Source organism: Dendronephthya gigantea, unplaced genomic scaffold (assembly GCF_004324835.1).
Source record: "Dendronephthya gigantea isolate DGI-Jeju-01 unplaced genomic scaffold, DenGig_1.0 000030F, whole genome shotgun sequence".
Taxonomy (NCBI): domain Eukaryota; kingdom Metazoa; phylum Cnidaria; class Anthozoa; order Malacalcyonacea; family Nephtheidae; genus Dendronephthya; species Dendronephthya gigantea.
In genome coordinates, this window is record NW_021163040.1 from 280,556 (window position 1) to 292,850 (window position 12,295).

At 35.3% G+C, this 12,295-nt stretch overlaps 1 protein-coding gene across 1 annotated transcript; it reads left to right on the forward strand.

The window, feature by feature from the left end:
* The first annotated feature begins 52 nt into the window (after positions 1–52).
* On the forward strand, positions 53–8,329 carry LOC114524273 (lymphocyte expansion molecule-like). Its single transcript, XM_028545420.1, has 12 exons — positions 53–349; positions 1,595–1,682; positions 4,026–4,110; positions 4,357–4,442; positions 4,680–4,802; positions 5,688–5,822; positions 6,414–6,557; positions 6,649–6,709; positions 7,409–7,515; positions 7,596–7,724; positions 7,850–7,974; positions 8,127–8,329. The coding sequence occupies exons 1-12, from the start codon at positions 300–302 to the stop codon at positions 8,194–8,196; spliced, it is 1,203 nt and encodes a 400-aa protein (XP_028401221.1). The 5' UTR covers positions 53–299; the 3' UTR covers positions 8,197–8,329.
* The last annotated feature ends 3,966 nt before the right edge of the window (positions 8,330–12,295 follow it).

Consider the following 12,295-nt stretch of genomic DNA (forward strand, 5'->3'; position numbering starts at 1 on the left):
TCGCATCATATCGAGAATTATCAAGCCTCAGTTTGCATTATCCTCAGTTTGAATAATGCAAACGTCGGCTTGATAATTCTCGATATCACACTCAACCTCATCCAATAGTTGTCAATCACCGCTTGGACGTCCTGTGGCCGAAGCGTCCTTTGATTTGTTGCCATAGAGACAAGGTATTTTTTAATTCCAACAGGCAACATGGACATGGTCGAAGCGGAGGAGCGCGAAGTCAAGAGTAAATTTGTTTAATTTTTTGCCGAAAGAGAAGCGTCTTTTCATGAAGTGAAACAACAAATCAGATGTCTTCGAAAGGCTTTCGCGGTGCACCTTTCGGCGTCCAAAGCGCTCGGTAAGAAGCGACTATATGTTAAATACACAAGTATTGTTAACTAGTCGTATTAAGAAGTTAATTTTCCTATTTGTTTGTCGACTGATCAACCGTCAGGAGTCAAATCGTTGATTAGAAAATGCATTTGGTGTAAGTTTAAAGATGCGTACAGTGTGTTTCTTCTCCCTAACGCTTTAAAAATTTCCTTAACTAACGCCAGCATTCCGAATATCCAAATAAATCAGGTGCGCAATTGCAAGCTTGCCTGTGTGGCAAGACGCAACGAGACCCTGTTTGATTTTATTGTATATAATTTAAGGTTCTATACAATAATAATTCGGACCCACAGGCTTAGATAGTAACAGTTAGTGGTAATGCATATTGCATATGATGTATCAAACAATATTACTATATTATGAGTGAATTTAGTAATATATATTTTAGGTGGAATTGAGAGATAAAGGCTGATAACAATGTCAATTAGTATTTTTTACCGATTTTCCCTATAAATGATAAACTGCTTGGAAATCATAAAGCTTGGAAAGCATAAATGATAAACTGCTTGGAAATCCAGTCAATACAATGCCCTGCCAAAGCATGCATTGATTAGAAGTTCAATATATACTTGTTACTATGTCTCATATTTTTCAAACAATGTATAAACATTGAACCCTGACAACCAGACCTATGTTCCAAGCCTCTTTCTTATTAAATAAAACCCCTATGTTGAAATCTTTTTGGCAAATATCGACAATACATTGCAATGGTACAAAACTGATGTACAATTTACCTAATTGGCAGATGTACAGAGGCTACAATGAAAATATCTATTTTTAAATTATTGACTTGTTTAGAATTCTCTGATCGCAATCTCTTAACTCTCTCTGCATTACAAAACCACTTTGGAATAATATGCAAGAAATAGATGTACTTGTATATATTTTTACTTTGTGCACTAACTTTGAGAGCTACTATAGCGCAGATGCTACTGGAGGTCGGATCAAAGGTCAAGATAGAAATTACTGCTTCAGTGTAATTAATTATTCTGTATGGTTTCCTTTTCTGTTGGGTGGGCACTGATCGATCAATTTGATCCTCACATGCATCAGTTATGCTGAATGTGTTGTATGTATATAAATAAACACAATGAAATAAAATTCCAAGGCCATAATGATTACTTGTATGAATGTCCACAAATATGTTGTGATGGCTGAGCTAAATTTTCATAAACACTAATATAATCAACCTAATTTAATTGCTGTTTAGATTTGATGTGTCTGGTTTACATCCTAAAAGCAAGACACCTGGAACCTTAACTCAAGTCGCCTATGACAAAAAATCCATCAGTGATCTTGTGAGTACTTGTGTCACATGCTTGAACACATAAAATTTACAGACGGATTATTAATCATACCATGAAGATGCAAACATAACATTGCAGGGGTTTGTCGACCACATGCCTCAAAATCTATAAAGGGAGCTGAAGGAACTTCGTACTTAGTTGCCAGCTTTTATGCCCCCGGTATTAAATTTCAAATTTGTGGGGTTGAAAACGAAATACGGTGTAATCACTGCAATCACTAATGCTATTAGCTATATTGGAGGAAGATTGAGCACATTTCTATATGTAACGCCTGCAGTGATCTAGCTAATTCTAATGACGAAGGAAAACTTTCAAGAACATAATATAATATATTTTATACGTGAATGATGCCGTGCCGACATGCTCCTGAAATGGAATAAGACGCCTAAGCACAGTTTAATGATATACAGTTATGGAACTCGCGGCGGAACCCTTTGATGTTGCTGTCCCCCTGCCCACGCCATTCCACGCGCCACGCAAATTGCTCTGGCAAGTGTATTTTGACTCTAAAGTAAGGAGAAAAGGTGTTCGAAAGACGAAAAATGTTAATATTTTAAAGCTGGCTCTATCGACCTCCATTTTTGCGCCTAAATTTTAAAAACAAACGGTAAATGGTTGTGTTTTTGTAAAAAATATATGCGTTAGGTTAAAGAGGTAAGAAATACAAGCACGAATGATTTTCTTTATAAATATCAAGTTGATTGCCAACATCATCGCCGATTATAAATTAGGCAGTTATTTTTCCATCCAGAAAACATCTGAGCTGATCTTAAAACAAGCATGATTGATGTGTTATTTCTAAAATTCAAACACACGAAAAATTTCTTTGAAAATAATTTATTTTGCCATAAAACTAGCAAAAACTACATGTTTTTTATTCGAATCTTGAACTTGAATTCAAAGGATTTACAATAAACAAATGCAAATTTTACCTATATATATATATATACAATACTTTTTACATGAGTATAAATCCAACTTCACACACTGACACAAATGGTAAATGTGCTAACAGATATTAATTTCAGTTCATACATGATTGTAATATTCATGAAGGACATGCAGATCAATTTCCAATCTAATCTATGCAATGCTGTGTGGCTTCTATGAGAAGATTGAAAGCTATTTTCCAAATTTGGATGTGAATATAATACACATAGGAGACATAATAGGGTTCACAAATATCAGTAAACTACGTATGCGTTGTAAAACTTTTTTAATAGCCACGTAACTTGCTATCTTGTTGAACAGTAGATATGTCGTCCGCTCAAAAGTTAACTGACTTTGAGAAGATTGTTTCGCCATCTAGAAAAAAATACGACTGCATGTTGGCGAAATATAGTCAGATAGACCTACATTTATTAGATGAAATACCAAACTTTGAATATTTACCTGGCAGTTCTAGAAGCTTCGTGTGAAAATCGCACTCCTCGTAGTTGTATTTCCCTTTTTTTCCCGTTTGAATTCGTATTATCGCAGTCATTTTTAATCCAAAAGGAGCAATGTCGGATGGATAAATAAGATTTGTCAAAAAAACGAAGAGCAAAAGACCCTTGGCTTTAAAATTGCATTTTTTCTGCTAAAAAATCGAATTTTCCTTATTAAAAAGTGCAAAAACACTTGCCAGAGCCTAGCGCGTGCGCATTAAAAACAGGGGGACAAGATTTGCCGCGAGTTCCACCTCTGTGTAGTACTCTGTGGCCTAAGTTTCAATTATAAACTACAGTTTTGTATAAGAAAATCAACCTACCTTAAAAGAACGACGTACTTCCTTTTGTGCGGTCACATATTGGACCGCATAAATACACTTACGATGCGCTATTTGAAAGTTTACAAAAACCTGGTCGCCTGACTCGTGGCCGATAAGACGCCATCTTGAATGGTGCAAAAACAATGGAAATTCAATGAAATTTTTTGTGACTGTCTTTCAGTTTTTAAAATAAGCGTGATGATCTCCCCCAATACCCCCACCACAGTCCCGTTTGCTCCTGGTAACTACCCCCCCCCTCCCTCTTATTAAGAAAAATCAACAGGGCCTGTTCAGGGACAAGATAAAACATTGAAAATCTCTTATTCGAGTGAAAATACAGCAAAGGAATCGCTATTAAGTGATTGAGATCCTCCAATGTGTTTGAGTGTGAGTCGCGGTATTTAAAATGCACTCGTATAAGTATTCATCTGCAGATGACACCGAAGACACAAAGTTAATAATGCAAAGCAGTGAACACGGTCTTGCTGTTTGTCACTAAGACATCTTCTAGTCAACAGTAAATTGGAAGATAATTTTTCTATTTGGGGCTCAAATCTCAATAACATGCAGTACTCGCTTTTTAGAGTCGAAGTCTTGGACCTGGCAAGTACAACGTGGCTAATGGCTCCTTCTGTGAAAAAGCCGTCCGGGAAAGATCATCTGGGCCAGGTACTCTATAAAAAATTCTCGCAAATAACAAGTTTGTACGGCATATACGAGTTTGTACAAGCGAATATTTGTCGATATGCTTGTGGAGAAACCTAAGCAAGTATCCTGAAAAGAGCGGTCCTCCCTGGAATAACACCATGCTGTCAGGGGGTGTACCCAGTATTTTTGTGGTCTGATACCAGTATACTTAAATGAAGCCTTTAAGCTACATAAGTACAAATAACTAATATAGCGTATTGTGTGCAGGTTGGGAAAGAGCTTATGAAACGATGCAGGAAGCTAAGTGTCCGCACCTACTCTATAAAGAAGAATGGAACAAAAAACAGTTGCAGGTAGGATGATATATCATGCATGATCTAATTGTGACACTCATGAATTCCTGTATCCCCCCTGCCGAATATTCTTTCTCTCCTTTGTTTCTATTGTGTAAAGTCGGAAAAATATTTTCAAAATCATTCATTTCCATCCATTTAAAAGATTGCAAAAGAAAAATCCCCTTTCATCAAAACACGATACCCTAATCCCTCCTAGGGCATATAGAAAATGTTCCTCTTTACTTTTTTTTATAGAAAAAACAACTTGGACCTGGAACATACGAGATAAAAGACTTTGCTGAATTACTGGATTCCAAACCGGGAAGTGTTCGTGGAATTTGTGAAACAAGAGAGAGACGATTTCTTGCTGCGGGGAAGGTAGGTATACGATTTAAAGGATTTATTTTCAGTTTTATGTATGTCGCAATTATAGCTGTTCAAAGTCTGATGAAATGGTATACGGTTGTACTTCAATGATACAATTGTACTTCTACTTTACGTACACTGATTCTCAGGAAGTGAAAATGACAAGAAGTTATCGAGAAACCAAAACGGCCTTCAAGGATTTACTTTTATCCGGTGCATGACTGTGTATTCCTTTTTGAAACCTTTAGTTTTAAAAGAAAACCTCAATTTAAGTTAATTATTAGAATAGAGATACCCAATATCAAATGCGTGGTTCATTATTGATTAAACCGTCCTATTTTGCCTTTGAAGCGATGTGAAGATTACTCACTGATTGATTGTTGATGAATTTTGGTCACTTGTACGCCCTTTTTAAATAGCGAAAAAAGTTGCAAAATATATTAACTGTATACGATTTTTTCAACGGCGACGTGGTTTTACTTAGCGCTGAAGTGTCGCAAGTTTTTTAAGGATATGATAAGAACCGCATGGATAGTGTGGTTATAGTTCCGTACAAACAAAGAAATTACGCAAAAGTCACACTCTCGCCATTTAACTTTCTCTCGTGTCAAAAACCTGGCTTTCATACACGCATGTAAATTACATTAACGTTTGCCAAAGGAAATGTCATCGATTTCTCTGGTAGAGTGGGAGTTTTTGTTGGCAAGTTATTAAGTTACTATTCCTGATGAATTAACCTTTTTCCGTTAGAAGAGCAAATAATAATAAAGGTGCATTTTTGACGCAATGCGTTTAAATTGATTGCGACACTGTCTCGTTGCTCTGTTAACTGATTCAACTCATCGCAAAGTCAGACAGTAATAGCTACATGTCACTGTTTCGGTGTTTTTTCCAAAGAGCGATATCCCGGGTCCTGGAACATACGGAAAAGGTGGAATACCTAACGCTGCTGTAGAGGAAAAGCAAAAACTGTCAGCAAGTAATGTTGGGATGCTGGAGTCAGGAAAATCTGAGCGAAAACTCCCAGAAGTGGTACGTTTTGCATCATTTCATTACGACATTAGCAATTACAAATGCATGCGGGACATGTATGGGAAAGGTTTCATTTCTAGATCTTCTCACATATCTAACACCTGTTTTTCACTAGTCCAATGGACGACTTGCGCTTTCGACTAAAACCTTTGTTCAAAGTAACAAGAAGAAAATAAATCCTCATTCATCACAGCTAGAAAGAGCGTACTTGAATGAAATGCAAATGCAAAGTTTGGCTGCAAAATTTGTTAAAATGGGAAAAATATAGCCAAATGGTGCAAAGTTGGCATATTTTGTACTTTTGTATTACGCGCGGAAATGTGTAACTATATACAAACTTCTGGGCGTAATAAAAAAGTATACAAAAATCGACAACTTCCCATGGCTATATTTTCCGTAATTTAGAACATTTTAGTAAGCTCTTTCAGAAAATTTTATTTTTATCGCTGCATGAGATAAGAAATTAGTCTAAAGCGCAACTCGTCCATTGTTCTCAGTTCGAGGTCTCTTTTTCTTCTTATGGATTTTTGTAGCTACTGTAATCTATATTTTTTCAGTGTAAGAGTTCTATAATAGATTTTTCCCTTGAAGGGTTCCCATCTATGTCCTGGTCAGTATAATTCAAAAAGCTTTACGGACAAACTCGCCGAAAGAGTTGTCAGTAAACGCGGTCCGTACGATCTTTTCACTGGATCAAGAAACAAGCCCATTACTGCTGGACACTTTGCTGTTCCGGTAGGAAATCCTTTAATGTACAAGTACAACAAAAATCAGCGAAATAATTGTCCAATATACGACATTTCCATAATTATTGAACTTCTTGCAGATTCGAGCCAACCTTGGTCCTGGGCAATACGACATTCAATCATTTCTACACGAATTTAAGAGTAAGTATATGACATATTGCCGAATACACGTAATCTTCCAATGTTTACGCCAGGTTTGAGAGTCAAAAATTGTCAAAATATGCTTCCATTTCACTAAATTGTAACAAATATACGACACCATTACCTTTTTTACCATATATTTATTGTTGTCCTTTCATGTGAACAACGTTCAAAAAATTCAGAGAGTTAAAGCTAAAGTCTCTCTGGTTAATTTAGTTGTCCAGCGGTTGCGGCCCTCTCACTAGTCGTTCATTGAGGCACCTTCCCCCATGCTAAGGACGTGGCGGTGAAGTAGTGCTACAACCAAATTCTTTGAACTTATAGCAGACACCATGATGCTATTGATTGCGGTGAGATCTACGCGCATGCGCATAGTAAATCGATTAGCTTGCACCGAGAGATCAAGTTTTGCTAGAAAAATTTATACATAAGGTGTATTAAAAAGTGTATGCTTAACTAATTGGATGGAAGAAGTTTGCTATTGATAAAAAATATGCAGCGTACTCTCCTTACGATATAGGCTACTTACGATACACCTTTCCGGTTAGTCCTTCAAAAAAAACTGGTTTAGCCATCAACACAAGATTTTTTATCGTTTTTTGCTCCGATTTTAAAAGCGAGAAGGCTGCTGTATATCATATACCTCGAATAGCTTGATCGGCGAAACTGACATTTGTTGGCTTTCCTTTGTTTTTTAAGGCGAACATAAAAATCGTCACGGAAGGTTTTTGAAATTAGAAAGATTCCCGGATTATCCGGCAAATAGAATTTACTTCAGCACACTGAGTCAATGTCCCCAAGGAAAGGTATGATTTAGATTATTTGAGAACTGTCTGAATGCATTAGCCAATGTGCACATATGATATCCTTATGTCTTGGGTTTTAGACCGACGTTGGACCCGGTTCTTATACACCACGCAGCCTCAGTAAATCCGAGCCAATAAAACGGCCTGGATTTGGTTCCTCGGCTGGACGCTTTGATAAACACGCCAGAAAATTCTTCCTTGCAAGCAATGTATGTAAAACCATGACGTTTTGGGTGTCGGCGCATGGAATCAAAATGAACTGTTATTCAGTGAAAGCAATTTTATGGTACAAGGTGTTATGTTGATAAATTTCCCTTTATATCGTCTTTCATAGAATCCAGTTGGCCCAGGTCGTTATGACATGGAGAGATATCACGAAGCACAACCAGCAAATGGTAACTCAAGCGTGTTTAAATCGAAAACGGGCAAATTTGATTTGGTTCGGGACAAGTACATGACGTGAGTAGTCTAGTTATTCATCATAGTAAGAATTTTTTTAGTTCGAGAAAGTATACCAAGGTAGAATTGCACTAGACTAGTGGACGTTTAATTCGAGGGGGTTAAGAATGTTTTCGAAAAGCAAATAATTCATGCACCTGTTCTACTTATAGAGAAAGAATAAGAGAAAAAGACCTGCGGCCTGAGGAAAGGGTCTTTATAGTGCCCATCGATGTCATGTGATTTCTATATCACCACCATTTTTCAACACGAACTTTAGAATTTTGTACTTATTTTCATAGATCATTTTGTAGCCAAGCACCCGCATGAATTTTTGTAAATCACGATTGAATGGAATAAAATGCAATTCAGTTTGAATTCGTACTGTAATTGTCGTATTGTCGCATTTTTTATCGACACCCAATACATGGCAAAAAGAATACAAATCAGTGAGTTTAAGAGAAACTCCATAAAATGTGAACATAAACTCATAAAGTATATAAACGTTTCGACTAATCACCATATATAAGATTACATCATACTGTTGTATTATTTGAAAGGTGAGCGGTTAATATAACTGGCCAACATTTACAGGGATGTTATCGGTTGATAAAAGCATGCAGCGCTGAACAAATCATGCTGTCCTACGAACGTACCTGTCAAATTGCAATAGCGTTTTCAGCTTAAATAGGTTGTCCCAACTTGATCACAAGCATGTTCCTGTGAGCTTCTGCACAACACTGTTTAGTCCCGTTTGCATCAACCAGGAACGTCTGCATTTTTACATGAATACAAATACACAATTATCTCTTCGTCTTCCATGATGCGGTTAAAAAAAACTACCATAAAACACCTACACAGCAAAAAATGAATTTCTTAAGAAATTGAATTTTCTTAATTTAAGAAAATATTTACTTGTTTCAAGAAATAATTTTCTTATTTTGAGAAAATATTTTCTGAAGATTTTTTTCTTCTTAAATTGAGAAAACATTTTCTTGAAATAAGAAAATTATTTCTCGAGAAAATATCAGAGATATCACTTTCTTATCATAAGAAAATGTTTTTCTTAAAATGAGAAATTGTTTTCTTAAGAAAATATTGAGATATCAATTTCTTGTTATAAGAAATATATATTCTTAAACTAAGAAAATGCTCTTCGTATTAAATGTGAAGAATTTCAGGTAAGAGTAAACTTCACTGAAATTACTTGTGTTTCAAATGTTCCTTATTGTTGAAGTTTGTTGATTTCAAAAAGTTGTATATGGTTCATATTTTATTGTTTTTCGTTCCGATCATTAGATGATTTTATTAATTTAGCGCTAGCTAACTACATCAGTATGAGTCAACAATGAAGCTTTTCGTACTTGCACTTTACAAGCATGGCGTGACATATTCGGTCAAGAACCGTTAAAATAGAACAAAGTCATAATATAATGTTTGCAAAATGCTGTTTTCATTTACGGAAATCCAGCGTGAGATAATTCAAAGCATTCCAATACTTATAATTATATGGTCCAGCCTGACGCAGAGCCTGATTATTCCATTTATCCCATTATGCCTTTCGAGCGTAGACCACGAGGGAAATTTGAATACTTAGCGAAACAACCTATAACGCTATTAACGCATAGTAAAGAAATATTGCTTTTTTACGGCGAATATGGCATTTGTATCTTGTTATTAACTTTATATATTACCGATAAAGATATGAACGTTTAGGATGTGAGAAAATATACACTATATCGGTGCGAATTTGTGGTATTTCATAAGGTGAGTTGATGTTTCATGATGTCATATGCCAACATGCTGATCGAGTGTGTTATTATATACAACGTATAAGCCTTTATTAACAAGCCTTCGTTAGCCTTTATTCCACCCTATTATAGATCAAGAATTGTATTTTCATCGTTCAATGATTTGCGCTATGATTTTCCATGTTATTATCTGTTTATATAGTTAAATAATTGGCTATAGCACTAATAGCAGGGATAGCTAAACAATACCTTAGAATTCCTCAGCAATTATGGCCTAGAATACCTCAGAGAAGCAAAATAGAATAGTCCAATGTTGTGATATATATATTTAAGGAGCAGCATATGGCAGTGTTTCTAATGTCTTTGTTTGAAATGAAGGATAGGAGTTGAGTTGTATTTTCAGATTGATACTAATTACTAAATCCAGAGGGGTTAATGTAACAGTGCTTCTCCACAGTAGGGTTGAGACTGTTCCAAAGGGTATAAATTGTGCATCAGAGTCTGCCTATATCATTAAAATGATCACAAAGCTCTCTATTTTGCCTTCAGATACATTTATCCATCCATATTTTGTTAGGGACAATTTTTGGATTTAACACCATTTGATTTCATTGGATAAGGGCTCTATCTATATATTGTTTGAATTAATTACATGTATTTTCATGGTGAATTGATTGGAATTTAAACTATCATAGGGAGGTAGAAAAGCAGTGTAGAATGAATTGAAGGATGGGTGTATTTGATAAATTATGGTCTTAAAGTAGTTTTCTTATTAAAGATGCCGGTATAGCAGGGAATAGCTAAAGAAAAGCTTAAAATTCCCCAGAGTAGCTAAATTTTTATTTACCAGTATTTTTTGTTTGATGTACTCAATTCCTAACATGATTGCAAAGTTTTATTTTAAGTTAAGTGTGAACTTAGGATTTACTTCACACCAATTTTTAAATTATTTACTCTCAAATTTATCTGATGATGTCTCGTCTGATTTTAAGGACCACAAAAATCCTTTTGCAATAATTGATCTGTACTGCAATAATTGATATTTGAAAACATGTCAATTATAAACACTGGACAAATACAAAACCTTCAAAGCCGGGGTGCAATATTATACATAATCATTCATTTCTCTGTATTTCTATATAATCATGTAGGGCCTATAATTCTCATGTATTAATGTCTGCTGTGTATTCTATATTATGACTCATGAATATTTTAGTAAATTTACATTACATTCTTACTTATAACAAAATATCATGTCAGAGTTTCTAGGGTTTCTTGAGAATTAAGTTTTCTTATTATAAGAAAATATTTTCTTGAAAATATTTCTTATATTAAAACAAATTTCTTAAGAAAATTTTTCTCATTATGAACATTCTATAAGAAATTTAGGACTAATTTCAAGAAAATTTTCTTAAACTGAGAAATTATTTGTGTGCAACTTTTCTTATTCTAAGAAAATTTTCTTAAGAGAAAATTTCTTAAGAAAAAAAGTAAGAAAATTTTCTTATTATTCTCCCAAGAAAATTTGAACTCATTTTAAGAAAATTTTCTTAATAAGTTTTTTTTTCTTGAAATAAGAAAATGATTTTTTGCTGTGTAGGTGCTCGGATGAGCACAATAGAATTTTTTCCTTTACTACCACTTCTCTTAGATCGCAACTCTCGCGAACCTTTAACGGAACAATCAAATTTGCCGTAAAGAACAAAAAATTACATTCAATAAATGCTAACCATTCTTGTACTTACCTTTACATGGCTCCTGATGAATTTGTAATCACGCACGCGCTATAATTTTGATTGAATTGACTGTGACGAAACAATGCATCGTTTGATGACGCCATTCAAATCAGCTGTCAGACAACGGTTAATTTCGCGTGCGAGGCGCGCACGATGCTGCGAAACTATGAACAATAACCAAGGTCTTCATCTTTCAAGAAGGGGAAACAACTACAAGATGTCCAGTTCACCTGAACACCAGGCGAAAACATCGCCGGAGGGTAGCGAGTGTACGCAGTTACTTCAACTTTTGGCGCGAAATCCCTCGGCGGCATTACAGATTTTTAAGTTTGCGTCACCAAGCGATGAAAAACCGTATCCAGTGCAGATTTACCGAGGACGCAGAGCAAAATGCACTCCTAGAATCAACAACAAGTTAAATTTTCAATCACAGCCGAAGACGCAGTGCAGTAGTAATGTGCGTGTATATTGTTTCCCGCCAAAGTTCGACGATTCGAGGACAATTTTGGAAACCTCGCAAAAACCAGCGAATTCCCGCCATGTGCATTTGTTGAGCGACGAAGACATCGAACTGAAATCGAAATGTGTCGATGATTTTGGGAACTTTGATTTTGACGCTTTACTTCCTGCAATTTATTGGAAGTGTAGAGAAAATATGAATACGAACAATAGACATAAAGAGAAAAGTTGAACGAACACACTTCGACTGTAGGAAACTAAAACAATTTTGCTTCTTATAGGAAATCGAATATCTATTTTTATTAGGTAGTCCTGTAGCGTACTTTACTATTTCGAATTATACAAAATATGAACAATTGAGAATTTGGTGGAATGAAAAATGTAGCTATATATTCT

Excerpts from the sequence above, each read along its gene's own strand:
- LOC114524273 (XM_028545420.1), top strand. The coding sequence starts at position 300 with ATGTCTTCGAAAGGCTTTCGCGGTGCACCTTTCGGCGTCCAAAGCGCT. Across the intron at positions 4,803-5,687 it reads GATTTCTTGCTGCGGGGAAG|AGCGATATCCCGGGTCCTGG; the intron begins GTAGGTATACGA and ends TTTTTTCCAAAG. Across the intron at positions 7,516-7,595 it reads GTCAATGTCCCCAAGGAAAG|ACCGACGTTGGACCCGGTTC; the intron begins GTATGATTTAGA and ends CTTGGGTTTTAG.